Below are 27,825 nucleotides of genomic sequence, written 5' to 3'. Positions count from 1 at the left end.
AAGATCACCATGGTGACCAGAAGGCTGGACAGGGAGCTGGAAGGATGAGTCCCTGAGACAGGGGCACCCCCCACCAGCACGGGGGTGCTGGCAAAGATTTTGCCCTTTGGAGAGAAAGGAGAGAACTAAGGACCAGAGAGGGAATAGAAATGCAAAATGAGGCAGCTGAAGCCAAAAAACGACTGCTATGGTGACATGGCTCCAAGCCTAGGCCCTTGCACTCACTCACACTGACTGATGGCAGAGAGAAGCACGTGTGAACCTGTGAGCTTGAGAGCTGGTCCCCACATACAGGGACCCTGGCACCCTCTCTCTACCAAGGGAAACCCTGGTCCTCACCTTCTCCTGCAGCTCTTGCTTCTCTTTGTTGGCTTCTTCCAGCTGAGCTTGGAGATCATTCATCTGAGCCAGGTCCCGGGAGGCCTGGGAAAGGAGAGAGTGCTGAAGCAGGACTTCCCATGAGCATCAAATTCCAGCCCGCTCTGCCCCACTCGGAGGGCCAGGGCACACAGGCACCGTGACGGGGACCCACGAGGAGGACCAGGGGACGGTGCCCGTGCAGGGTGTGGCAGGGCACTCCTGGGCAGGGTACCTGAGCCACGGCCGCTTTGTGCTTCTTCATCAGCTCATTCATGTCCTCCTGATCCTCCTCCAGCCGGTTCTGGATCTCATTCTTCTCACGCTGAAGGCGGCTCAGCTGCTCCTCCAGCTGGACAGAGGCAAAGACAGACTGAGAGCATCAGGCCTGGCATGACTAATGGCCCTGGGTGGGAAGAGTGAACCTCTCTTTGCCACCACCAGTGGGAGGAGCTAATGATGGGGCCAGGCTGACCCGCTGAGGGGGTGCTAGGACCAGTGATGCTCAGGGAGCTGCCTGTCCTGCCCTGCTCTGGGCCTGGGAGCTGAATGGAAGGACTGTCTCTGCAGCTCAGGCAGCGTATGTGTGTGCTAAGTCACTTCAGTCGTGTCCAACTCCTTGCAAGTCTATGGACTGTAGTCCACCAGGCTCTTCTGTCCATGGGATTCTCCAGACAAGAATACTAGAGTGGGTTGCCATGCCCTCCTCCAGGGGATCTTCCTAATCTAGAGATGCAACCCATGTCTCTAGGATTAGCAGGCAGGTTCTTTACCAATAGCGCCATCTGGGAAGCCCAGCTCAGGCAGACCCTGGGCTAAATGACAGCTGCTTCCCCACAGCTCTTTGGAGGCTAATGAGAAGGCAAAAAAGGTCTACCCAGAACCAAACGACCCATCGTCCAGCACTAGCGTCTAGGCCTTAACCTCTCCACACTCTGCCCTCTCCAGGCCCCAGGGAAGGACCCCTCAAATCTGTGAAGCTCTCCTGGCCTAGACTCTTGTTCCCCCCCGGGGCTGCCTGCTCCCCGGCCATCCAGTCCCCACGGCCAGTCCACTCCTGTGGGGAGGAGAAGAGACAGCCAACAGCAGCTTCAGGAAATGAATGAATCTATTAGCCAGTAATTCCAAACCAAAATGACTGCGTTGGCTCCTTCTCTGCCCCATCCATCTTGTTACCGGGCTGCGGGGAGCTGGGGATGCCTCCGCCAAGAAATTTATTAACTTGGATTTAAATAAAATGGTAATTTTATAACAGCCTTTTTTAACACAATTAAGGAATTTGAATTACTCACCTGAAAACTGCTGAGGAGCACAAATGTCACAGGGATAAATCAAGCCCAGGAGACTGGCATCTCTCTGCAGCTGGGGGACTAGCTGGGGGGCCAGGGAGCCCAGAGCCAAGCCCAGCCTCCTCCCCTGCCCCGTTCCCTGCCTGAGGAGGTATACCAGTGGCCGCATCCCAATAATGAGTTCTCAGCCGATGGATGGGCCGTGGGAGAGGTGGGGAATTAAAAGGGAGGCATTAAATAAGCGCTCTAATTAGCTGCCGCTTGGGCTTGTCAGTGGGGCTGGCCGGGGGCAGGGGAGGGAAACGGAGTCATCCCATCCTCTTATCGGTGCTTCCGCTAATCTCTAGGTACCTGTTTACATCCCTCAGCCACATTAGCTGCTTTATTTATGGTGTTGGGGCCTGTGGCCAAGCTCCCACAGGCAGGTGGTTAAACAGGGAGATGGGCCCTCGCTGGCTTCCTCCTCCATCTCGCCGCCCCCTCCCAGGCCTCTAAGTGGGGAGAGGCAGAGGAGTGGAGGCCCACTCTCTCTGAAGAAAGTCCTGGGCTGGGGAAGGAGCCTTGTTTGGGGTAAAAGGAGCCACTGTCATGGCTCCATCCTCCCTTGGCCGCCCAAGTCCGGCCCTGCAAACCCCATGTCCTTACCGCTGTCTTGGCCTTGGCGATGTCGTCGATCTGCAAGTGCAGGTCTTCGATCTCCACCTCCATCGCTTTTCGAGCTTTCACGGCTGCTGCACAAGTGAACTCTGACTCCTCCAACTGAACACAGAGCCAATCCCCCCAGCCCCAGGGAGAGACGTCAGCCACTTCCTGGGGGCGGGAGGGCTGTGCAGGGGGCTCCCGGGGGAGAAGGAACCCCGGCACTCTCCTCCTCCTCCTCTGTTCACTTCAGACCCCAGGGCTGTGATGTGTTATGAGTGCACTGACGTCTCTGCCCATGACGGGGCGGCAGGTGCGGGGCCGTCCACACCACCCTGGGCTTGACGGTCGTGCCTGCAGCACACACTGACCTTCAGGAGTCCAGCTTCTCCCTGCTTCCCTGTCACCTTCCTTCCCAAGGACTCAAGAACCACTGGCAGGGGCAAGAGGGAGAGGGAACTGATGACGTCCTGTCTGCGGATACCTGGTTCTTCAGCTGGGCGATCTCCCTCTTGCTGGGTGCATTGTTCTTCAGGTGATCCAGCATGATCTGGGCGTCTGCCAGCAGGGCCTTGGTGCGCTTCAGGTCTTTCCGGAGCCGTTTCTCTGACTCAAAGTCCCGCTGGTTCACCTGGGTGGATGCCAGGAGCTGGGGCTCTGGGCTCTGCCACGGGGCCTCCTCTTGTCTTCCCCGAGCCCCCTCCTCACCCTGCCCTCACGCTCAGAGATGCCTTAACGAGCAATAATAGTGGCAGTGCTGGGATCATACTGGCTGAGGTGAGAAAGCCTGGTGTGCCCTGGGTGGTGATCACCCTCCTGCAGGTGATGGCAGGGCCCTACAGAGCCAGCACCTTCCTGCTCCTGGCTCCCCTCACAGTAGCCAGTGGTCTCTGCTCACCTGGTCACTGAGTGTGGCCAGCTTGCTCTCCAGCTCCCGCTTCTCCCGCAGCACCTTCTGCTTGTCCTCATACTCTTCCTCAAGCTGTACTTCCATTTGCTTTAACTGCAAACAGGGGCCCATGGGTCCATTCAGAGTCAGGTGCCAGCCAGCCCCTTCCCTGCTGGATTCTCCCCCGCCCCTGGGAGAATAGTGGGGCAGGGGCTGAAGATGGATGACCTGGAGGGGCAGACCCTGAACTCAAAGTTCCCAGGGTTTCAGAGCAGCCTGGGAGGAAGGGGAGGGACGGCAGGCCATGAGCAGCGGTGCAGGCCCAGGTGGGAGCCCTTGTTCCAGAGCCTTTGTACCTGCAGCTTGCCACAGAAAGTGGGGGGTGTTAGCTCCCTAAGGGCCTGGGCCTCTCTACGGACCCTCAGAGCAGCACACATCCTGGCCAACGCCAGAATCCCAAGCAGAGCTTCCTGGGCCTGAATAGCAATGGAAAATAGTGAAGGACGGGGAAGCCTGGAGTGCTGCAGTCCATGGGGTCGCAAAGAGTCAGACACAACTGAGCGACTAAACAACAACAGAGGTAAAGAAAACAGAAAAGCCCTTACTTTAGATTTGTTTTTTAATTGAAATATAGTTAATCTGCAATGTTGTGCCAATCTCTGCTGTATGGCAAAGTGATTCGTTATACACATACAGACATTCTTTTTAAAAAAATGTTCTTCTCCATTATGGCTTATCACAGGATATTGAATATAGCTCCCCGCGCTATACGGTAAGATCTTAGTGTTTATCCATCCTATATATAATAGTTTACGTCTAGAAAAGTTCTTACTGTAAAGTAGTGATGGGGGAACCAGTGTTTCTACCAGACGGGTCAGAGCCAACTGGTTTACCTTCTTCTGACATGACTGCCGGGCCTCCTCCACCTCCTCATCCCTATTCTCCATCTCCTTGGAATGGGTCTGCCTCATCCGCTCCATCTCCATCTCGAGTCGCAGCTTGGCCTGGAGGTGGGTGGGAGTAAGGGCTGGGTTTCTTCCCCGGCAGCACCCTGACCCCTCCCCACCGCACCCCAATCGGCTGCTCTCCCCAGGCTTGGGAGCAGGGAACGTCTCTGCCAGCAGGTCCCTGGGCTCCCATCTTGCTCTGGTGGCAGCTGGCTTCTCCAGAGAAACTGAACTCCTTTACTAGAGGCCTGGCACAGGCCCAGGGAAGGCTGCTGGGCATGGGGGCAATCCAGCCGCTTTTCCACTTGGCCTCCAGGCTCTAGCTGCCTGAACTGACATGGTGGCTCAGTGGCAGGCTGGACGGGCTCACGGCCTTCCAGCTGCCCTGCCTTCTGAGCCCCTCACCAGTGGAGCTCAATTAAGATCTGTTCTCATGGAGAGTGCCGTGAAAAAGCTTAATTATCTTCACACTGTGGCTGGCACAGATCAGGTGCCCCCTCAGTACTTTGTGAATAAGAGAAGGGATGACCGATTGGATTCAGGATCTTGCTCTCCTCTGGCCCACACCCTGGGGCTGCGGAGAGGACGGTGCCGCTTCCCTTGGTCCAGCCCTCGGCACCTGCTCCAGCATCTGGATGGTCCCCGCCTGCTCGTCCAGCTCCTCCTCCTGATCCTTGACTTTGGCCTCCAGGTCTCGGAGCTGTTTCTTGACCTTGGCCAGAGAGGCTTCATCCTTGGACTCTTGGGAAGAAATGTCCTGGAGCTCAGCCTCCAGTGACACAACCTTCTGGGTGAATCCCGCGATGTCCATGTCTTTTTCCTGGAGGGAAAGAGAAGATGAGGCTGGTCCTGGGCGAGCCTGAGCCTGGGGTCGGGGGAGGTGCGGATGGCGGGCAGCCCCACGCACCTCCATTTGCTGCTTCAGGCTGAAGGCCTCGGCGAGGAGCATGTCCTTCTCCCGCTGTAGTTTCTCCCGCTGCAGCTTCTCTCGCTGGGCCTCCTCGTGTGCCTGTGAGAGCTCGCTGTCGAACCTGCCAGGAAGCGTGGCCATGGCGGCTCCATCAGATAAAGGATGAGTCCGGGCCTCCAGCACCCAGAGGCTGCCAGGAAGTGGTGCCACAGCCCCAGACAGGGTGCAAGACGGGAGGACTCAAGCAGCCTGAACTTGGGGCCAGTGCAGAGGGGTTACAGGTCAGGCCACCAGGGCCCTGCTGAGCAACCTGGTCTGGGATTGAGGGGCGGGGGAGCATTTCATCAAGAGGGCCTAAGAGGGACCCATAGACTGCTTCCAGGGAAGAAGTGGACAGACTCTCCTCTGGTGTTAAGTCTCAGCCTTTTCTCTTTCAACAGATCAAAGGATAGGAAGAGGGACCAGGGTGAGGGCAGAAGGGGCGTTAGAAGGGGTGGAAATGGACGTTCTGCCTCATCTCACTCACTTTCTACAGCTCTAGACAGAGCAACTGGCTGCTGCCCCACCTCTGGGCCCCAGCTTCTACCCAGGCCTACCTGTCTCAGCAGCATCCCATCACCCCAGGACACCCCACCCCGGGCTGGAGGCCCCATCCCCCTGTGCCCGGTTGGCAGCATGCTTCAAGGGGGAACACGGGCCACAGCCGGGGTGAGGGGCTCCTCCTTTGTTCCTCCACTTCCCAGCCTTCCATCTCCTGCCCAGTGACTCCAAACAAGGAGCAAATTGTTGAAATTCCTCTTAACACCTTCCTGGAATAGCTAATCGGGTTCCTGTCCCTGTTGAAAACTGAGGAGCTCACTCCTATCCCAACCCCAAGTCAAGAGAAAAAAAGTAAGAAAACTCCAGGCCCGCTGAAACTTAATAAGTTGCCCAGCGGGGAGTGCAGCAAGATAGTAACTAGGTCAAGCTGGCACTGTCATGGGGTACTCCGAGGGGGGCCCCTAAGGGTGCCTGCCTCTAGGTAAAAGGAGGGTGGGGGTCCAGATAAGAATCAGGGAAGCAGAGAGTCAGAGCGCTGGGAGGGAGGAATATAAGGCTTTCCTAGTGCCCCTCACTCTGCTTGTCCCTGGAGGGACCCAGCCCTGCCCTCCTCACCCCCAGGGCCATGGGGCTGCCCCTTCACCAAGGCAACCAGTGCCTCTGCTGAGAACCCGTCCTCTGCAGAAGGGAACAGGGTGACCACCCCACTCCCTGGAGTGTCCTGCTGTTCCCAGAATGTGGGGGTTCGTCCCTGTTCCTAATAAAGGCGTCCCATTCCCATCCTGGCCTGGGAAATTAATTTAGATTGGCTTTTCTCCTGCCAGGGCTGTCCCCCCCGCCACCCACCACTTTGGGTCATTATCATAATGAGATGGAAGTGGCACAGTAGTTTAACAACATTAGCCAGGAGTCTGTGTTTGTGTGGCTGAGGCAATGGGGGGGGGGGTGTGCAGGAATGGGGAGCTGCTGGGGGCTGAAAGGGGCAGGACCGCCGTGGAGTGGTTCCTGCATGGGGCCTGGCTGATGTCCATCCTTCCAGATCCCAGGCAGGGTGACAGCACGCCCCGGGGCGGAGGGCGGGGGGCGACATCTGAGAGCAGAGCCCCGAGCAGGCTGTCAGGAACGCTGTGGTCTACGTGTGCCTCGGAGGTCAGAAGTCAGACCCTGACTCCGATTCCAGGGCGAGGGACCAGGCAGATGAAGCCTCTGCCAAATTCAGGCCCTCTCGTCTCTCCTCCCTGGAGGGAGGCAGGGAACTGCTCAAGGATGTCCTCTACATCCAGGCCAGGGGACCCACCCACCTCCTCTGCTTCTTCTCCAACTCGTGGTTGCGGACCTGCTGGCCCTCCAGGTGCAGCTTGGTGTCCTGCAGCTCGGCCGTCAGCCGCTGGCATTTCTTCTTGAGCTGCTGCAGGGTCCGCTGGCTCTCATCACTATCTGCCTGCAGGTCTCCGAGCTAGGGGGCAAGATGGGGGTGCAGGGTCAGCAGCCATCGAGAGGCCTGGAGGTACTGGTGGAGGAGGTGAGGAGAGGGCGGTGGGTGAAGGAGAGGGAGGTCTGGGGACCAAAGACAAAGTCAGGCTCGTCCAGGGAATCTAAGACAGTCTGACAATAGTCTGCCCTTGGTTGTCCCCCGCATCCAACGTTAGCCCTTCCCTAGTGCTCCCAGGGCCTGCCTGGCTCATTGGCCATTCCCCATGCCAGCACGTGGCGCCACGCCCCTCCCCGCCCCTCCCAGGCACGGGCCTCCACTCCCTGCACCAGCCTCACCCGCCTCTCCAGCTGCCTCTTGTTCTGCTGCTCCACCTCCAGCTTGTCCTCAAACTCCTGTTGGAGCCGTTTCTTGGTGAAGTCCACTTCCCGCATGGCTCGCTCATACTTCAGACGCCACTCGCCGCCTGAGGGGTGGGCGCAGACAGGGGATGAATGAGATGCTGAGAGTCCCCGAGAAAGGATGGAGGGGGACGAAGGCTGGGAGAGCAGGTGGAGTCAGCCTGAGGGACTCAGAAAGGTCCCTGGATTGGTGACTTCCTTCCAAGGCAGAAGGAGCCACTAGCCGGGAGAAGCCTAGAGAGGGTGATGTGGCCACGTGTGCTGTCTTCTCCCAAGGACCGCCAGACGGTGGTCCTCAAACATTGTCATTATCATGGTTGCTGTGGTGGTTTAGTTGCTAAGTCACGGATGGAGGAGCCTAGTGGGCTGCCGTCTATGGGATCGCACAGAGTCGGACACGACTGAAGCGACTGAGCAGCAGCAGCAGCATGTCTGACTCATGCGACCCCATGGGCTGTGGCCTGCCAGGCTCCTCTGTCCATGGGATTCTCCAGGCAAGAATACTGGAGTGGGTTGCCATTGTTACCACCCTCCATGATAATCCCCTGCACTTATTGGCACCTCTACTTTCTCATCAATTTATTTCACATAGCCTTATAACAGCTCTACAGACAGGAGACAAGGGGTGTGGTTACCCAAGGGTGGGCCTCAGAACTTGCCACTCAGGCCACTGCCAAATCCTCCAGCCTCTGACCCACCTGTGTCACCATCAGCCACTTCCCCGTTGATCTCAGCTGCCCGGATGAGACGGGCCTCCATCACCTCCATTTCCATCACCTCCATTTTCTTCTTCAGTGCATCATACTGGGTCTGCAGAGAGGAGTTTATGTGCTGTGCCACCCCACTCCCTCACTCAGTACCTCCACGCCCCTGAACCACACAGACCACAGTCACAGGCTTACCCAGGGCAGACAGGGGTGCTGGGCTGGTGGCAAAGATGCCACCTATCTTAGGGGGAGCAGACGGGCACTAGCGCATGTGGCAGCCACTAGCTTGGCCCTGCCCTCACCTGCAGCTCCTTCATCTCCTTCTCAGCCCGCAGCCTCTCCGCAGTCTCTGCGTCCAGCAGCTGGGAGGCGGACTCTCCTGTGTTACGTTCATCTGTCAGCTCCGATGTCAGCTCTGAGATCTGGGGTTGGGGGAGGGAGTCACTACCCTTGAACCGACTGCCTCACTCGGCTGGAACAGTGGTGGTTTGGGGAGGGGTGGCAGGGGGACCTCCTGGGCCAGGCACCCTGCAGAGGGGGGTCAGTCTGTCTGGTGCTGGGAGTTACTCACTCACCCGGGTCTCCAGCCGGTCACTGCTGAGCCGCAGCTCATTCCGCTCCTTCTCCACTTTCTCGAGCTTGCTCTTCAGCTGCTGGATCTCCTCCTAGGGTGCGGGAAGGAGGGTAAAGTGAGCCAGAGCCCTTGGGAGATGCTGGGGTGGGAATCTGCACCCCTGGGGTGAACCAAGCTGGTGAAGCTCAGGCTGCGACACGAGGGAACTGGAAGCCACCGCCTGCCTGGGGCTCCTTCCCTAGACCCTTCCCCATGGGCTGCGGACGCCTGAGGTTTTATCCTGAGAGGATACCCGGGGGCTCAGCCAGCACCCTAGAGGGACGCCTTCTATTTGCTGGGCATGGCTCAAGGACACCAGCTCTGTGGACTGAACAAAGGAGCACTGGGGAGCCCAAGACAAGTTGGCAAAACTCTGGCCCACGTGGATGAAGTTCAGCCCTCCCCTCCCCAGGCTGTTCCGTACTTCTTTGTTCCGGATCTGCTCTTCCGACAGCTGGACCTCGATGAGGGGTCTCACGGTGGTGAAGAGCTTCCACCAGGGCCAGTCCTTCACCCCTTTGTTCTTCTTGATGTTCTTCTGCACGCAGCGAATGGCCAGGTCCTGGATCTAAGTTGGGGTGGGGGGTGCGCACAGCAGGCTGTCAGTCCCAAGTCCAGCCAGGATGGTCCCCGCCACCAGGCCCAGCCGTTGGGGCTGCCCCTCTGGCCACCAGACCCACCCCAAATCAAACACTCTTTGAGCCACCCCTGGCCCCCAGCCTCCCTCCGACCCTCAGAGAGTGGGCGGCAGAGAGCGTGGCCCCCGGAGCACCGCACTAGGCACTAACCGATCCGCCATCATTAGGAATAATTTCGTCTGCTTTATTTGCTGCCTGATTATTTCCAGCACGCCGGCCTAGATGTGCTATAAAACCTAATCTTGCTGAAACACAAGAGGCGGCGGTGCTGGCTGTTTTATGGACTTGCTAATAAGAAAAGGAGTCGCTGACACAGCTCCTTAATCTTCATGGAGCAGCCTGCGATCCCTAGCCCACCTTTGCCTGGGCCCTGCTCCCCACCACCTGGCCTCGGACCAGGCCACACGGTCTCATCACCGGGCACATGAGCACTCTGGCTGGCACAGGGGGGCTGCCTAGCCCCTGGCCCAGGGTGCCCTTGGGAGGTCCTGCCTCTTCTCCCCCAGATAAAGGTAACTCACAGCCCCATGACCAGCCTCCTGCCCCATGGGAATGTCCCTCCCAGTCCCACCCCCACCCCCGGAGCTCAGCTCTGCCCAGATAGGCTGGGGAAGGGGACCAGGCTGTCCCTGGACCAGCACCTTTTTCTTCTTGAAGTGCTGGCGGGCCAGGTAGCCCCTGCAGGCTGCTTGGAACAGGGTTAGGTTCCTGCTGGTTTGTTCATCTCGCTGCTCCTCCAACCGCGCCAATGTGCCCGCCCGGAAGAACACCTGTAGAGACGCGGGCCAGGTGAAGGTGAGGAAGGAGAAAGGCGGGGGGCAGCCCGGCAGAGGAACGAGCAGCTGGCACAGAAAACCAGCAGGCCCAGGGCATGGCCTTTGGCCTGGGGAGAGCCTAAAACCCTCATGTCTAAGGGGAAGGAGGGCTGGCGGCTGGGGACGCCTGGCGGGGAGGAGTAAGGTGGGAAAGAGGAAGGAGACGGAGGCCAGAGGGAAGTCATCTGGGACAAGAAGGACATGCCGTGGATGCCCCGCAACGCTTCTGGTGGCTTTGTCCCCAGGGCCACCCACGTCTCTGTGCCCATGGCCACCGTGGCCACCACAGGCCCAACCACAGGCTCCAGCCACCTGGGATCAGGGGACGGTATATGTGTGTAAGAAGGATAAGACCAGGCGGCAGTGTGCAGAGAAGGGGGAGGGTGGGGAGGGGGCCCTTCTCTGTACCCTCCCCACTCAGTTTCATTTCAGACCGTCTCCTCTTTCATGTGCCAACACCCACCCCCACACCCAGGTTTCACCTCGGGGGGGAAAAAAACCGGTGGGGTGGGTGGGGGTTGGCCCAGGCAAGGGACCTGTCATACAGGTTTGGGGGTGGGAGGGCAGATGTGAGAGGAACCAGCTGGGCACCCCCACACCTGGCCTTTCCTCTCTCTCTTCTCTGCCCTGAGCCGGGCCTGGGTAAATTCTCTATGCTAAGAGAAAAAGAAGAAGAGGGGGAAATGGTCAGGTGAAAAAAAAAGGACTCTGGTATCCTCAGAAAGGGCAAAGGCCGTGGAAGTATAGGCCACCACCACCATGCCCAGAAGACAGAATATTCGTTTTTGAGGGTCACAGAGAAGATGCGAACTCCATAGGAAACAGCACCAATAGGTATGGCATCCCCAGGCTTCCCTCCAAGGAAGGAGTGGGGAGACGGCCGCACTTGCTGCTGGGAACATTTTGCCTCCTGGCAGGAACCGAGTCCCGTGGGGCTGGCCTGGGAGAAAGCCAGCTCAGTCCTCCACAACACATGGGGCTGAGCACCAGGCATCTCCCGCGGGTCTCAGCCCTCCCTGAGCCTCCATGTCCCACAGTGCGGGAGCCTGAGATTCCACAGGGGGTGGGGAAGACCCAGGTCCCTGGAGGGACTGGGCCAACGTGCTAGTGGTCAGCGCACAGCTGTCTAACTAGGCGGCAGCAGCGAGGTGCCAAGGAGGGGGATGGAGAATGGCCCAGAAACACACGGAGACGAGAAAGGGTGGTGTAGAGTCGAGGGCAGTGAGCCTCTGTTAACAGCTGTCCATTTGTGCAGTTGAGTCTTTGGGGGTATTAGCTGAAATCTCAGGGCCATCTCCTCCCCCAGACATACCCACCCATACATATTTTACAAACAAAGTCAGGGAGGCTCTCAGACCCCCAAACTTCCTTGCCTGAGCTCCACTCCCAGCGACCTGTGGGCTCAGATGGAGACCTCTTTTCCTCTGAAACAATGTGGCAAACACACAGTGAATCCTTGCTCACCGCCACAGCCTGTGTGCATGCATGCAACTGGCTCAGTCGTGTCTAACTCTTTGCAATCCCATGGACTGTAGCCCGCCAGGCTCCTCTGTCCATGGGATTCTCTAGGCAAGAATACTGGAGTGGGTTGCCATGCCCTCCTCCAGGGGATCTTCCTGATCCAGGGATCAAACCTGTATCTCCTGTGGTTCCGGCACTGCAGGGGGATCCTTCACTGCTGAGCCACTAGGGAAGCCCAACCGCAGCCTAGAAACCCTGAAATTTCTCTTTCAAACCAGATGTCAGCAAACACCTGATTTTGCCCCTAATTCTGCCCTGAGGGTGAGTGGTCCCTGGGGCTCGCCAGCTTCAGCAGGCGCCTGGGATGATGCCGAGAGACAGAGACGGCAGCTGGGAAGAGGACCAGCCTGGACAGGCCCTCTTCTACCCAAGACATGCCTTGGAGATGGTGCTATCCCCCCAAGGCTAGCTAGGAGCTCAGCCTGCCAGAGGGACGGGACCCCACCCAGAGAAAGACCAAGAGGCTGCAGTGAAAAAAATCTGACTTCTGGCTTCCCAGGGAAGAAGAGCTTGGAGAGAGGTGGGAAGGAGGAGAGGAAGGAGCCAGACACAGCAGAGACCAAAACCAGAGACGGAACCAAACACGGAAGAGGGCGGGACCACAGGAGGCAGAGAGAACGAGGAAAGAAGCAGAAAATAACAGAGCCCAAAACCAAGGAACAGAGACCAGCAGGGACTGCCAGGGCCCAAAGAAAAAGGAAAAACCAGGGACAGCAGAGCCAAAGACAGGAGGACAGGAAAGGGATTCCCAGGGAAAGAGGAGGGAGGGGGCGGTAGGAATCAAAACCATGACTTAGAACACAGAGCAGGGAGAACAGGGCTGAGGAGCAGAGCGCGAGCCCTTCCTGCAAACATCCCCTTCCATCTCACTCTCCCCACGAGTTCCCCCCCTCTCTGCAGACAGATGGACAGTCCAGAACCCTCCCAGGGGCTCCCCACTACTCTCTGCCCACCTTGGCCCTTGGAGCACGTCCGTGGATGCTGCCTGTCAGCCTCCCAATCTCGGTAGGGGGACACGCAGGTTCCCAGCCCCGAGGGAGGGACGCCCGGCTGGCCCTCTGGGGTGGAGTGATGCGGCAGACTGGCACTCAGGGCCGGGCACGCCTGCCTTTTATGTAAGTTCCAATCAGGTGAGGAATCCGGCCTGTGGGCAGGCGGCGGCAGCACAGCCTCACAGAGCCCTGCTTCCTCTCTGCGACCCTGGACAACTCACCAATGAAGACGCTCTTTCTGCCTCTCCTAACTCTCCCTTCTGTCTTCCCCATTCCCCACACCAGGACTCAGGCTGACTCAGGGCCACCTTCCGACCCACTCCCTCCTGACATCACAGAGGTGTTCCTGGCACTGAGCAAGCCAGTTATTGAGAAGGAAGCAGAGTGAAGTTGCTGCAGCTGGAGCATCTAACTTCCTGGCCCCCAGCCCTGAAGGGGGCAGCTTGAAAAGAAGTAGTTGTAGCAATATTATCAGTCAGTCAGTTGTGTCTGACTCTTTGTGACCCTATGGACTGTAGCCCCCCAGGCTCCTCTGTCCATGGGATTCTCTAGGCAAGAATACTGGTGTGAGTTGTCATTCCCCTCTCCAGGGGATCTTCCTGATCCAGGGATCAACCCTGGGTCTCCTGCATTACAGGTGTATTCTTTATCATCTCAGCCACCAGGGAAGCCCATTTGAGAGGAAGTGCAGCCCCAGAGCAGCTGGGGTGAAGGGGCTGGGGGGGCAAGACCCAGCAGGGCCCCAGGAGACTCAGAAGTTGGACTGAGCAGGGAGGGCAGGAGGGGAGGACCAGCCATCCGACAAAGGTAACCAGAGAGTGTGGGCCCGGCTGCCTTCCTGCAGGGTCAACTCACCCGGCTCAGGCCCATGCAGCAGCTGCTCTTCTCCAGGTCCAAGGATTCTAGCAGCTCCTCCACCGCCTGCAAAGAGATGCCTCTGTCAGGAAGCCCACCCGGAGACTCCCCACCTTCACGCGGGGCTTCATCCAGTCACTCAGCCCTTCTCATCTTCCGTTCAGTCCACAATGTATTCAACAAGCACTTTCAGTGGCTTCTGCAGCACCAGGCTCTGTGTTGGATTCTGGGGATATAAAGATGTCTGCAAGAGGAACAAAGCTATCTTGCTGGGGAGCCAGACAGGAAAACTGGTGAAGTACACAGAGGAGGAGGCATCTAAGCCAGAGAAGGGGGCCGTGGAAGGCACCCGGAGGAGGTGTTGCTTGCGCTGTCTTTAGCTACAAGTAAGGATTAGCCAGACAAAGTAGGGGCGAGGGCATTTCAGGCAGAGGGACAAGCAGGCGCAAAGGCCTGGAAGCATAAGACAGTGGGAAGCACTGAGGAAACTCCAGGTGGTTCAGAATAACTGGAGAGGGGTGGGCAGCAGTTAAGGGGCAGGTGGAGAGGTGGGCAGGGGCTAAAGGACATGAGCCTGTGTGCTCTGAGCCCCTGGAGGTTCTCTCCCTGGGAGGGGCGTGATCAGGTTTGCTCTTTACAGAAATCCCACTGGCCCATGAGTGGAGGATGCATGGACCCCTTAGGCAGGAACCCATAGGTGAGAAGACTAGAGCCTGACCCAAAGGGAGAAGAGGAGGGAGAGATGCACGAGATGTTAAGAAGATGGAGCTTAGAGACCTCCCTGGTGGTCCAGTGGTTAAGACTCCACACTTCTAATGCAGGATTCAATCCTGGGCCCAGGAACAAAGATCTCACATGCCACAGGGCATGGCCAAAAAAAAAAAAAGATGGAGCCTTGCTCAGTGTGAGGGAGAGGTAGATGAGCGAGAGGAAGCTAGGGACACACGGAGGTTTTTGACTCGCATAGTAAATAGATAATGGTTCTATTCTCCATCTCTAGGGGCCTCCCTGGTGGCTCAGCGGTAAAGAATCTGCCTGCAATGCAGGAGACCCGGGTTAGATCCCTGGGTTGAGAAGATCCCCTGGAGAAGGGAATGGCAACCCACTTGCCTGGAGAATTCCAGAGACAGAGGAGCCTGGCAGGCTACAGCCCGTGGGGTCGCAGAGAGTCACATGACTTAGCAAATGAGCACTAGTACGTAATCAGTTTGGTTTCAGCATGCTGAGGTTGGGAAGCTATAAGGCATCCAGGTGGAAGAGTTAGAAAGCAGCTAGACAGAAACGCATGTCTGGAGCGGGAGAGAGGCCTGGACTAGAGGTATTGATCTGGGAGTCATCAATATATACGCAGTAATTGAAGTGATGGGTGTGAATGAGCTTGCCTAGGAAGAGAGTGTTGCATAGAAAACAGATACGGTCAAGGACAGAGTCTTAAAGAAGAAAGGGACCTTTACTTCAGGGGCACGTGGACGAAGGGAAGCTCAGAGGCACCGAGAAAGAGAGAAGAGGGAGACAAGGGCAAAACCAGGAGCGGCAGCGAAGAAACTGAGCAGAGAATGCTTCAGAAAGAACAGAGCTGTCGATGGTCACATGTTGGCAAGAAGCACTGAAAAGTGTCCATGAGCTCTGGCGACACGCAGGGCTTGGGAGGACAAGCCAGTCCCAGGTGTCCTTGGGGTGGGAACTGGGCAGCTGGGGGTGGCGGGGAGAAGGATGAACAGCAGGAGGGAAGCAAATGTTGATGGCCCAGGGCACCAAGGAGGGTTGATGGAGGTTCCCTTCTGAACGTGACGTCTGTGGACTACTTCTCCACTGAGAGAAAAGAGCCGGCGGGGAAGGAGAGGCCGAAGGGACAGGAGACGGTGAAGACTTTGTGCTGATGGAGCAGCTCTCCAGAGAGACTGGGGAATGGGTTCCGAAGCACAGGAGGACGGGACTGGATGAGAGGTGCCCCTCCCGCACCCAGACAGGACGGCGGGAGAGGAGGGGACCCCTGGAGAGGAGTGCACAGGGGCCAGGGGAGGTTGGAACTCCGATTTGTATTAGGGTTTTGAGGCAAGGTCAATTTCTGGGAAGATGCAGTAGGGGAGGATGAGGGGAAAGACAGGGAATGGAATAGCAGAGGAGCTCAGAATAGAAGCCAGGTAAGGATGGAGCACATGGAAAACTAGAGATCATGGACCTATAGGAATTTCAGTCCCCACAGTTGTGTCATTTTCTCCCACAGCCCTTTGGGAGCTCCAATCCAAGGAGGGCTTAACGCCCAAAGGTGGCTCTTCAGGGAGGGGGTTGGGCAGGGCAGGTGCTATGGGAGACTGAGGAGCTGAGGGTGATGAAAACCAACTGGACCACGGTGTCCAGACTGAGAGGAAGAGGAAGGGAAGTCGGAAAGGAATGGACAGAGCAGAGAAAATGGAGTGGGGTCCAGAAATGAGAAGTCTCGATGGAGTCATAGAGCGGGTGTCCCGAGAGGGAGAGGGGATGAGCCGCACAGACAGGAGGCTGTGGTCAGAGATTTCAGAAGTGGAGCACTTCCAGAGATAATGAGGTGCTGGGTGTAGTCCTGAGGGGGAGGTGGGAATGGAGGTCAAGGGTCAGAGAGAAGGGGGCGTGGCTCGGGTCACCCACATCCACACCGAGGTCACCCTGGACACTGGCAGGTCCTGGAAGGAGAGGGTGGAGAGAGGGTCTCTGAGGCTCCATCAGTGTGGGTCTGTGACTCAGGGGGGGCAGCAGGAGGTGTGGGGGTCCTGCCCCATCTGGCATAGCAGGTTCCCTTGTAGGAAAGCCATCCTAAGGCCTGAGATGCCTTCCTAGTCAGGCTGTGCCTGAGGCCAGGGCACAGCGCAGGAGGGTTCCTCTGCTCAAGGAGCCCTTCGCCTCTTCGAGGAGCTGCCTCTGAGCGTCAGTCAGGGTGACAGCCAAGAATGGCAGGAAGACATCCCTTTGTGCAGCAGGAAGTCACCGACCTGGGCTGACAAGGGCCCGCCCCAGGAGCCCGAGGCTCACCCTGCACCAGGGAAGTGCTGCCACGTCAACCTTTCTCCTGGGAGGGATGCCTGCCTCACCCCTGGGGAGCTTCCTGCTGGAGGGACTGGTCCTTGACATAGAGGTCAAGGCTGAGGGGCCCAGGTGCTACCAGTGGGGCATCCAAAACACTAGTTCCAATCTGCCCCCTGGGAGGCTCTTGGGTGACTGTTTGGCTCTGCAGATAGTGGACACCCTCACCTTGGGCCTTGAGAGCAGATGGCTCTTCTGTGATTCCTGCAGTCCATGTCCCGGACTGCCTTCCTTCCACTGCCAAGCCCACTGCCAAGTGCCCATCCCGGCTTTGGTCAGCACATACCAGGCACCTGAGCAAGGGCCAGCCCGGCTCTCTCTAGGCAAGGGAGGGAAGCTGGCTCAGAGGGGTCTGAGTAGGGGGAGGTGGGTCCTGTGGGGCTGTGGGGGCCCAGACCTACCCGCCTTTCGTCCACCACGATGTAGTTGCGCCCATGTTTCTTGGTCAGGTGTGGGGCCAGGACGTCAAAGCGGCGGCGGAACTCGGAAAACACCATGTGGTCAGGGTAACCTGGGGAGAGAGGAGCCCAGAGCCAGGCCCGTCAGCCTCGTCTGTTCCCAGGGAATGATGTCTTGAGGACTTCATAAAAGTGAGGGCATCAGAGAGTAGCAGAGAGGAAAAGTGCAAGTGCTTGGGGCTGGAATCCTGCCCTGGCTCTTCCTATCACGTCACTCAAACTCTCTGAGCCTCGGTTTCCTCATCTTTAAATGGGGAGCCCTCCCACTTATCCTGCAGTCACGGTGCTTACGGGAGAAAACATGCAGAAACAAGCTTGGTTCACTTGTTGAATGTTCAGTAAAACATTCCCTTCCTTTCCTCCATTCCCTGAGGCAGGTATCAGAAAGGGCACTCCTCCTGCCCCAATCCTGACCATGGGCCCTAGGCCAGGTGACCAGAAAGCCTTGTAGATTCCCTTTCCCTAAAGAGTGTCAGCTCTAACAGAGATCCGCTACCGCCTGAGATTGAGGCTGGAGCAAGGTCAGGATGGAGGCCAGTCAGAGGTTACCCCAAGTCACTCCGAGGATACCAGAGCCCACAGCAGAGGACCAAGAGACCTACTCCTACAGAATCTCAAGCCAAAAGAGAAGTCTTAGAGCCAGAAAGAACTCATCCTCCAGACGTGGAAACTGCAGTCCGAGAGGTGGAGGGACGGACTTGCACAAGGTCCCAAGGAGCAGCTGAGGGCAGCCCTGGATTCCAAACCAGGGCTCCCAGCAGCCCGTCGGGGGCTCGCTCTGCCACGACAGCCAGCTGGAGCTGCTCTGGGAAAACCTCCAACTGGGAGAAGGGCTGATGCATGTGCCTGATAATTGAAACAGGAGGCGGGGGCCGCCGAGGGGCCAAGACAAAGTGAGCTATTGATTGTATCTGAATTGCAATTAAATTGATGGGCTGGGATAGCAGGTCCAGACGCCTGGCATCTTAATTAATCATCAGCGCTATCGATGGGGGCTGGGGGCTGGGGGCCGGGGGAGAGGAGGGGGGCCTGCCGCCACTGGCCGCATCGATCTGCTTGTTTGAGTAAAGCACATTGATTTTGGTTCAGAGCGGTAACAATCTGGTTTTGAAATAATAAACACCAACTCCATATCAAGACGTGGGGACAGATCGATGATTTATTTTCAGCAGGGCAAGGAGCCTGTTTCCTGGCTCTGGCTGCTAAGGAAAAGTGATCATGCCCCTGGGGGTGCCTCATGGGGACCTGGCTGTTGGTGGGTGGGAGCCTGCCTGATCCTCCAGCTAAGGGAGAAAAGGGCAGAAACCTGGCAACTCATAATGTCTCAGGCAAACGAAACGCTACGTGGAAGCTGGTCTGCTTAGGTCAGATCTGCTCTGCCACTCACGAGCTGTGTGACCTTGGGGAAGCTACTTACCCTCTCTGAGCCTCAGCCGCCTCATCTGGGGATGACACTAGTACCTACATCTCCTGAGGTTGTTGTGAGAATTACATGAGTTAATCTGTGTGGTACGTTTAGAATAGCATCTGGTATACTATAAAAGCACTAAGGATGTTAACTACTATTGTTATCATCCTCTCTGGCCCCCTCTTCTAGATTGATCCATAGAAAGGATCTATCTGACCTTTCTTGGGAATTTCAAGTTCTTCAGAAAGAGTCAGCACCTCATTTATCACTGTGGGGCTGGCCCCTTCTTACAGGCAGCTGCTCCAATAGGACACTGGGTCAGCTGTGGGCAGAGGTGACCTGCCTAGACCAGGGGAGGGGAAGGAGAGAGCTATGGGGACAGGGCATGTGGGGTGCGGTGGGGCGGAGATGAAGAGGGCTGGACTGTGGAAGAGAAAGGAGATCAGCAGGCTGGAGAGAAAGAGCGAAAGGAACAGACGGGGCTGGAGAGATGCAAGGAGAGACCCCAGAGGAGGCAGTGACAGAGAAGAGCGAGGTCGAGGGCGGGTGGGAGATGGGAGGGGAGCAGCTCCCCTCCAGACCCCGCGGTGGAGGGGCCCTGTTAGAGGGGTGGGGAGGGGCAGGGGCGGCTCTGGGAGGGAGGGCCCCACCTTGGCGGTACATGCGCATGGCGTCAAGCAGGTGGGAGCCCCGAAGCTGGGCCCGCAGCAGAGGCACGTCCAGCGGCAGGAGGCCGCCGGCCTCGCAGTGTTCTCCCGGGGGCAGGTCCAGCTCGCTGCTGCTGCTGACTCTGCGGGAGGCGGCGGAGCGGGGCTCCCCGGCCCAGCCCTCTGCCACCGGCAGGAAGCAGTGCACGAAATGCAGTTTGGATTTCTTCACGGTGTCAATGAGCGCGTCCTGCCAGAAGCGGAAGGATCGGAGCTCAGTGGCGCTGACAGCCCAAGCCAGGAGGCGGGGACCGGGGCGCCAGCATCTCCACTCTGGGCAGGATGGCAGGTGGCCCCCCTCCCCTTCCCCGGCCAGGACACTGCTGAGTGTGGACAAGCCTGCCCCTACCAGGCCCCGGAGACCACTCACAGGACCGCGCCCCCCTAGCCCACCCCCACAAGCCGCGATCGAGGCAAGTGGGGTGCTGAGCGGGCACAGGTGACCTCAGTGTGCCCAGGAGGCCCCCGGCCACCTGCCAGCGTTCCGGAAGTGCCCTGGGCCCCCGTGGGCCACTTACCACTTGCAGCTTAATCTGGATGCACAGGGACTTCTTCTTGACCGCTGCCATCCCCGTGGTGAAGGTCTTCCGCATGCTGGTGGCCCGGCGCAGCGCTAGCTGCGAGCTGCCCTCCAGGCCTGCGATGGAGCCTGAGAGCACCGTGGCGCCGCCCGCCCGGCCCAGAAACAGGTTGCTGATAATTTTTCTGCCGGGGGAGGGGAGGCCAAGGAGGGGAAAGGTCTCATTCACGGAGCCTGTAGAGGCCGGCTGCCCCTTCTCGCAGCTCCTAGGACGCCCCACCACCCCCACATGACCGTGGCCAAGGGTCCAGGTTATCTGGCTGTGTGTGGGGCGGATGGAGGGGGATGGGGGGGATGAGGGGGGATGGAGGGGGATGGAGGGGACCCTCCCCGGAGGACCCTCCCCCTCCCCTCCCTCACCCGACAGAGACACTGCAGAGGAAACCCTCAAACAGCAAGAAGAGAAAACCAGGGCGGGTAGAGCAAGTGGCGGTCTTACTTCTGGGAGTCCTGTAGGAGCCGGGGGGCGTTCTGGGCGGCTGGGTTCTGCTTGGTGTAGCTCAGCCAGCCGGCCGTGTTGTACTCCACCCAGTTGGTGCCGTGGCTGTGGCCCAGGAGGAAATGGTGCGATTTGCTGCTGCGCAGGAGGGGGCTTTGGCCTGGTTTGGGGGTGGGGGGGAAGCAAGGTTCAGATCATCAGTGCCCAGGCCCCCCCACCCCAAAGCCCATGGATTCAGTGAGTCCCTCCCCGGGCAAGGCCAATTGGACCCATATATACATAACCAGGTTCTCAGGGGAGGAAGTGGGGAGCTGCCCTCCAGGGGTACCCACCTTTTCTGTCACCTTCCTGCGGGCCATAGTAGGAAAAGAGGCGCTCCAGGAGGGCATCTTCTGTGGCCCCTGGCACCAGTGCCTCCTCTTCCAGCAGCCACAGCAGGCCCCTCGCCTCGTCTGTGCGGGCCAGCGAGCGGACCTGTGGAGATGGAAAGAAATCCCACAGGGTCACAGGGAGCTGTGGGGAGGGGACAGGACCGCTGGTTCCCAACTACACACTCTGAACACACTACACAGACAGATAGACACACATACACACACACACACACTCCAGTTCCTGCCACTCACGGCTGCCATCCTGTGGAGCAGGTGGGCAACAAGCAGAAAGGGGCCAGAGAGAGAAGCCCACAGCACGACATGATTCCTAGGACCTGTGTCCAAAGTCCCCAAAGATGGAAGGCTTCTTATTAACACCAAGCCCACATCCAGAGGCTCTCCTTCACCTTCAGCCCCTGGGAGGTCAGGGGGGCTTGGGCGAGCCCCATGTTGCCTGCACTCTCTGGGTACCACCTTCTAGGCACACTAAAGAGAAGGTCTGTAAGGCTCTGAGTATGGAGGATGGCCCAAAGGAGGCTGTCAGTAAGAGATAAGAGACGGCTGGGGGGGTGACCCCCGGTCCCCCCAAGAAGGGGGAACGCAGAGAGGGCCTGGAGCTCTGTGGGTAGGGTCACTGCAGGGTCATAACCTTGAGTGCCAAAAGCCTAAGACAGTTGACTTAATGCATGTGGCGCTAAAATGGGCAGAGCTGGGGTGCCTGGGAAGCAGGTATCCCCATCTACCAGCCCCCAATCAGCAGTAGCCACCTGCCGTCCTGGAAGAATGTGGGCCTGAGAGTGTTGGTAAATCTCCCAGTTTTTCAAGAGAATGTGGAAATACTGAATTCTGTTTCTGATTCCCCATACAAACCAAATAACTAGGTGTGAGGGTGCCTTTTCTATGCAGTTCCCAGGTCTTCTTGGGCAAGAAGGACTCTGGCCTGGCCTCTACGGACTGGGGCCAAGAGAAGTAAGAGAAGTGCCCTCTTTGACCCCTGCTGCCCAAGGGAGTCTGTGTGTTGACCAGGAGGAAGCAGAAGGTGGGTAAGGACTGATGGGCAACAGAGTAGCTGGAGCTCTGTGGCAGGAATGAGCAGGAAGCCACTGGAGGGGTGAGTGGCAGGCGGGGCACCAAGGACTCCTTTGCCCGGAGGTGCAGCTGCCGACGCCAAGGCCCATCAGAGGAGGGAGGTCAAAGGAAGGAAGGGACAGCCAAGCACTATCCAAACACACCACCTGACCCACTGCTGCATGTAAGTCCCCTGGGCCAACTGGCCCACCTCTTGGGAAGGGCAAAGACTCTCGAGGGAGGACTTGATGGGGGCCCAGGTATCAGGAAGAAAGGCCAACTTCCCTCGGGAGGTGGGGGACTTGGGAGCTTGAAGCACTTGTCCCAGGGGGATGGATACTCATTCTCTCGGGGCCCACCCCTGGGCCAGAGCCTTCCCACAGAGAGGGGGGAAAGGAGGTGGGACTCCAAGCAGAGGAGGGGGATCAGCAACCTGGCAAAATTGCCAGTTCTTCAATCAAGTGCCTTATGAAGCTTCCCTAACTGAAGATGACTGCCAAACGCCAAGTGCCCATCAGGCCAGCCAGTCCCCCAGGCAGCAAGGTGCCCAAGACACTTGCCCAGCGGGTGACAAAGCCCATCCCCAGAATGAGGGGCGAGGGCTCACAGCCACACAGCCCCTCGGTTTTATTTCTGCATATTGTATCCATATTCAGACAGAATGTCACCTCCTCATCCTGCTCTTACAGAATGCCACCTTCTTGCCCTGCTTGTCCCTGTACTTGGGGACAAGGGGAGGGGATGACTGTGTCCTCTAGGTCTAGCCAGGCCCTCACCCGCAAGGAGGTGGTATGAGGACTCCTGGCAGACACACTTGAAACACAGCTGGGACAGGGCCTGAGCTCAGACACCCAGGGGCAAAGCTCCCTACAGCAGCAGGGCTGAAGGTCAGAGTGTCCCCTTCCTGCGCAGACAGGCTGGCAGCTGAGGGCAGGGCACACAACTTGAAAGTGCTTGGTATCTGGGCCTAACTGCTGCATCCCCCTCTCCCACCCACAGTGCCCCCTCCGACTGGCAGGCAGTAGTTCATAAGGGGAGGACTCTACCAAGGGAGAAGAATGGGAAGGGTGATAAAAGGCCAGCCCAGGCCCTCCCTGGGATTCCTACCAGGGACTGATGGGAGGCCTGGTCCACAGCGGCCACAGAGTCATCCGTGGCCGGCTCCAAGTCGTCAAACGCCAGCTCGATGTTCTCCTAGGAAGGAAGGTGGGGTGGTAGTGAGCACGGGGCCGATGCGGCCCTACGAGCAGGCCAGGTGGGGGACACGGGTCAGCAAGGCCAACGTCCCATCAGAGCAGGAGGGACGCTCCAGCAGCCCGACTAACGGACGCTCACCACCTCCTGAGGCCCCGCACTGTATCTCTGGACAGTCAACCTTCTCCTCACCTCCTTCACATGAGCTAAAGTCTCGTACACATTCCTGTTACTCACACCCGATGGTCTGGCCACCTAGAGTTGGCCCACTCTCAATTTCAAATACTCATCCTCAAAACACTTGAAGAACAACCGTCGTTTTCCTCCTGAATCTTCTCTCATCCAAGGTAAATATCACCCTCCACACCCCCCAGTTCATTCAACTCAGCTCCACATGAGGTAGGATTCTCAGATCCCATCTGGGATACCCTTTTATGGAGGCGGGGGGGGGGGCATTAATAATTAGTCATCATCCTAACACATCAGGAGACAGGGAAGGCCAGGCCAGACACAGGTGGAGGCAGGAACTGCCCAGTGATGGTTCACGGGGCCTTGAAGGTGGGCAAAGAGGGGCCCCCAGGGAGGGACCCTGCAAGCATCTTGGGCTTCTTGGAGAGCAAACTCCACAAAGGAAGGATGCGGCCTTGGCAGGAAAAGCCTCCTGCTCCAGAGAGCACAGGGGACAGAAACGTCAGAGAGTAAAGGGCTGGGCAGGGAGCAGCCAGCGGGGAATCCGCTGCATCCACAGATGCCCCCTGACTCCGAGTGTGCCAAGGCCAGGCGAGCCTGGGGGTGCTAGGCGGCAGGGGCAAGGTCAAGCACTACCTCCTTGTATCTTTCCAACTCCTGAACGAAGGTCCGCTCGTGGAAGAGCCTCTGCAGCCGGTCCTGGGCGTAGTTGTGGCACAGCTCCTCAAAGGAGGCCCCACGGGCCGACCCCCCCTGCTCAGGGTTCTGGAAGCCTGGGGTGTCCACAACCATCACAGAGCAGAGCGAGTGCTGGCTGGACTTGAGGGCCCTGCCCGGGGAGAGCCGGGTCAGAGCCACCCAGGGCAGTGCCCCAGCGGCCAGGCAGCCTACCCTGCCCGAAGCCTGATCCCCACCCCTGCCCGGGAGCCCAGGACCCGTGGGGAGGACTCTGCTGGTGGAAGCTGGCTCTGCCTCAGTGACCCCACAGGCAAAAGGCATCAACCCTACCTCTGTCAGGCCAGGAAGCCAAGAGTGCCTGGCACCCACCTGTTTGCCAGGGAGATAAGAAGCGTGAAGAGCTCGCTGTAGAGGCCGGATGCCATGCCCTCCAAGCACTCCAGCGCACTCAGTTTGGGGCCTGTGGGCAAGAGGGTCAGCTCTATCTCCCGCTCCCTGGGACTCCACATCTGGGCGTGCTCCCTACCCACCCCTACCCAGGCCCAGGCAGCATGGAGCATCTGTTTGCCCAGCAGTCTGCCCACCCCAGAGATGGCAGAGCACCCTGGAAGAGGCCTCCGATCGCATGGGACTCAGGTACCTGTGCCGTCGCCCAGGCTGCTCTCCTCCGGGCCCTGGCGGAAGGACGTGGAGCGCTGCAGGGCGCCACCCTGGTGGTGATGCTTGAAGATAGCCGAGGAGAGCTCTTCCAGGCTGCAGCCCAGCAGGTACGCAGCCTTCTGGGCCCACTCGTGGCGGGCAAACTGCCTGCGCCCAGCTATGGAGTAAGAAAAAAGAATCTAGCCTCTTGGGTCTCCCTCCTCAGCCTGTTTGATGACCACAGTGCCCTTCGGCTCCCTCGCGCCCACAGAGAGAGGGAACAGGCACCCTCCAGAAGGAAAAAACTGAGCCCTGATGACACTGGCAAGGGTTTCAGGCATAACAGGGACAAACAGCAGCTGTCAGTGCTGCCTGTGTCTCTTAGGGGTGGCATGTCCGACTTTTTGTGACCCCATGGACTCCCTCCCCTGCAGGCCTCTGCCTGTAGAATTCTCCAGGCAAGAATACTGGAGTGGGTTGCCATTTCCTTCTCCAGGGGGATCTTCCCCACCTAGGGAATGAACCCCAGCCTCCTGCATTGCAAGCAGATTCTTTACTGTCTGAGCCGCCAGGGAAGCCCCTTGGAGAGAATGAGCAGATCCGAAAAGAGGAGGTAACTCCATGCTGTGGCCACCAGAGGGCTCCCCAACAGCTGGGAAAGCCCCTTTAGAGGCCTTGGCTCCAGGTGCCAGCAGTGGGGAAGGACAGAGGATGAGCCGGCCCAGCTGTGAAAAGCACAAGACCAGCCTGTGCCCGGTGGTGGTGGGGGGCGGGGGCGTGTATCAGAAGAGTACTGGCGCCCCCCCCCCCTTTCCATGGACACACTAGGACCCTTCCCCTTCCCCCTAGGCATCCACCATGGGAGATCTCAAATATCCACTGTGGCTCAACAGTGGGGAGGCAAGAAAGAGCTGCAGGGGATGGGACGACGGGCCTCAGCCAACACGTGTCTAATCGCGGCTATTAGGGAACGCTAACAAGAAACAAGGTTTTACCTTCGGCAGCTTCTGTAAGGCAAAGGACCAGCATGCAGCATGCAAAGAAAAACAGCGTATTAGCAAACAGTCATCAGCTGAGCCTGCCAGGCCCAGGGAAGGGCCTGTAGGGAGTGGAGGTTTGTGAAGATGAGCCGGACAGAGAACACAACCCCCATTCAGAAACTCAGAAATACACACACACACGTGAACATATTCACAGCCTCATAGGAGTATGTGTATGGGTGTAATCACACTGACACACACAGAAAGAGATCCACAAATACTTTCTACCACACATACACACGTGTGCGCGCACACACACACACACACCCCTAGAAAATCCTGAAAGCTCTGAAAAGGTAACAGACACTGCTCAACAAGGTCCATGTGCTGGCGCACTCAGAGCTCTCCACATGCAGTCGGCCCTGAGTAGGGCTACAGGAAACCTGGGCTGTCACCTCCTCAGAGGGAAAGAACGTCCTCAACACAACCATACGCCCATCCACCTGCCCATCCACAAGTGTGGAGACAACTTTAACTCGGAGCCTGCTTCCTCTTTGGCAGGGATGCCACCTGCTGGGGTCATAAGGTACCTACCTTATGATGCCTGCTCCTCCATGCTCCCACCCTCCCTCCCACCCACCAAGGCTTCCTCACTCCTGCTGACAGCCTGGGGCCCTTCATATCCCAGAGGAAGATGAAGCCAGTGCCCCAGGTGCTGTTCAGAAGCAGCAGCCCTTTCTCTACACTGGAGGAGAAAGAGGCGAAGAGGCTCTCAGAGCGCCGGCCCATCCATATCATCTCGGAGGAAGGCAGACCAAGCCAGACCAGACTCCAGCCATTCGTGAGACCCCAAGCACTAAGCAGCTGAAGCTGTCGCCCATTCGATACCACGGCGCCTGCTGCCGCCTAGTGGCCGCCACCCTGACATGCAAGAGGAAGAGGCCCTTAATAACCACGGCGCCTTCTGCCCCCTAGTGGTCTCCACCCTGACATGCAAGAGGAAGAGGCACTTAAATACCAAACCAGGGAAGATTGAGGGGAAACTGGCCTTGGGAAGCCCCAGGAAGCAACACACCCTTCCCCACCTATGCCCCAGGGAGGGTATCCTGAGAGGTTCCAGGATCTGTACACAAAACACGTAGAAGCAGCTGTTCCTGGGGCTCTGAGAAGCCCTGCTGCCCGCAGGCATCCTCTCTGCCCTCAAACCTGGGGCTTCTCCCAGGCCAGTGCCCTCTGCTCGGACAGAACAAGCCCAGCCCCCAGAGAGAGCCCAGGGCGAGCACCAAGACAGGCAGCCCCTCCACCCCTGCCTGGGCTCTAGGTCAGTTACCCGCTTGCTCCTCGGGGGCCTCTGTCAGGAAGGGAACAGAAGGAGAGTTATTCTGGGGGGGAGGGCGGGCTACTCTGAGCTCATGCCCTAGTCTTTCCCCCCAGCCTCCAAACCCCCAAACCCCCTGCTGTTCACAGCACCCCCAGCCACTGTCACCTCAGGCCAGGCCTCTGGCCATCACTGGCAGAGACGCTCCTCTGGGTGTTTAGAGGCTTTTGCTCTGATGAGGGGGACTGGGGAAAGGGACAAGCCAAAGAGGGGTGTCTGATAACAGGTGAGTCTGTGCGGAGCGAGGACGAACTGGGGGTGGGCCGGGCCCCCACCAGCTCTCCCGGGTGACCAGCCAGCCTGCTGGGCTCCATGGTGGGTTACCTTTGGTGGCGCCTGCAGCCCCCAGGTGGTAGATGGCAGCCAGGATGAGCCAGCAGGCTTTCTGTTCGTCTGGGGAGACGCCCAGCACCTTCATGGCCGTCTGGAGCTTACTGAACTGCTGAGCCGCCTTCTGCTTCTCCTCAGGCTGCAGGGACGGACGGGCACACAGGCAGCAGATCTCGGATGGGCTGTCCTTCCAGCCATCCCCATGCTGCCGGGCCCTCAGGCAAGCCCAGACTGGGGTACCACCACCCACCCGGAACTGGGTTCCTGCTATTCATTCCCCTGGGGCACTCCAGGTCACGCAAAGCTTCTCCTACTCAGAGGCCCCGGGCTGCCAACCCCTCCCCGCAGGCCCCTCACCTTGGCCAGCGGCACAATCCCAAACACATTGTTCTCTGCCAAGTGGTTCAAGTGGAGCTCTGTCCTAGGGGTACACACGAGGCGTCAGAGCAGGGCTGGGTCCCCACACCAAGTCCATCTCCCCACCAGGCTGGAGGCAGAGACTCTACCTCCAGATTCAGTTCTGTCTCTCCACCATGCCCTCCCGTCAGGCCCCTTTCCTAACCGGCCCGGATGCGAGGCTAGCACCCTGGGCTGCTTGCTCAGCCTTATCATTCATCCTTTTTACAGTGAACACAAAATGCTGAAGGGTCAATGGTGCTCCTCACCTATAGCCAGGCCCCTGGGGTCCAAGGCCAGGGAGCTCCTGCCAGGCAAGCCCTATGGCTCATTCAGCTCATCACCTCCAGGGCCTAGCTCAAAGCCTAACACATAGCGGCCATGAAATAAACAACCGGCATGGGA

At 58.4% G+C, this 27,825-nt stretch overlaps 1 protein-coding gene across 19 annotated transcripts in view; it reads right to left on the bottom strand.

Moving 5' to 3' along the window:
* Window positions 1-27,825, bottom strand: part of MYO18A (myosin XVIIIA) — a 100,723-nt gene that overhangs the window by 15,986 nt on the left and 56,912 nt on the right. For 18 of the 19 annotated variants that reach the window (XM_081580281.1, XM_081580282.1, XM_081580277.1 and 15 more), the window contains 27 exons: window positions 27,382-27,445; window positions 27,019-27,163; window positions 24,338-24,514; window positions 24,067-24,157; window positions 23,656-23,848; window positions 22,744-22,830; window positions 20,530-20,671; window positions 20,198-20,357; window positions 19,697-19,883; window positions 19,122-19,368; window positions 17,007-17,116; window positions 13,546-13,611; window positions 10,004-10,132; window positions 9,149-9,292; window positions 8,687-8,776; window positions 8,414-8,533; window positions 8,103-8,214; window positions 7,342-7,469; window positions 6,873-7,027; window positions 5,029-5,152; window positions 4,741-4,941; window positions 4,068-4,178; window positions 3,184-3,288; window positions 2,770-2,916; window positions 2,292-2,405; window positions 593-709; window positions 340-423 (listed from right to left, as the gene is read on the bottom strand). In XM_081580281.1, coding sequence (XP_081436407.1) covers window positions 340-423; window positions 593-709; window positions 2,292-2,405; window positions 2,770-2,916; window positions 3,184-3,288; window positions 4,068-4,178; window positions 4,741-4,941; window positions 5,029-5,152; window positions 6,873-7,027; window positions 7,342-7,469; window positions 8,103-8,214; window positions 8,414-8,533; window positions 8,687-8,776; window positions 9,149-9,292; window positions 10,004-10,132; window positions 13,546-13,611; window positions 17,007-17,116; window positions 19,122-19,368; window positions 19,697-19,883; window positions 20,198-20,357; window positions 20,530-20,671; window positions 22,744-22,830; window positions 23,656-23,848; window positions 24,067-24,157; window positions 24,338-24,514; window positions 27,019-27,163; window positions 27,382-27,445 — 3,550 coding nt within the window. Of the gene's footprint in view, window positions 1-339; window positions 424-592; window positions 710-2,291; window positions 2,406-2,769; window positions 2,917-3,183; window positions 3,289-4,067; window positions 4,179-4,740; window positions 4,942-5,028; window positions 5,153-6,872; window positions 7,028-7,341; window positions 7,470-8,102; window positions 8,215-8,413; window positions 8,534-8,686; window positions 8,777-9,148; window positions 9,293-10,003; window positions 10,133-13,545; window positions 13,612-17,006; window positions 17,117-19,121; window positions 19,369-19,696; window positions 19,884-20,197; window positions 20,358-20,529; window positions 20,672-22,743; window positions 22,831-23,655; window positions 23,849-24,066; window positions 24,158-24,337; window positions 24,515-25,331; window positions 25,344-26,646; window positions 26,668-27,018; window positions 27,164-27,381; window positions 27,446-27,825 lie in introns of all 19 variants that reach the window. The other variant, XM_081580279.1, reaches the window with a different exon arrangement.

The sequence above is a fragment of the Giraffa tippelskirchi genome, chromosome 3 (genome assembly GCF_054371585.1).
Source record: "Giraffa tippelskirchi isolate mGirTip1 chromosome 3, T2T-mGirTip1v1.2.pri, whole genome shotgun sequence".
Taxonomy (NCBI): Eukaryota; Metazoa; Chordata; class Mammalia; order Artiodactyla; family Giraffidae; genus Giraffa; species Giraffa tippelskirchi.
The sequence above is the reverse complement of the archived record's forward strand: the minus strand, read 5'-3'. Positions and strand labels throughout refer to the sequence as shown.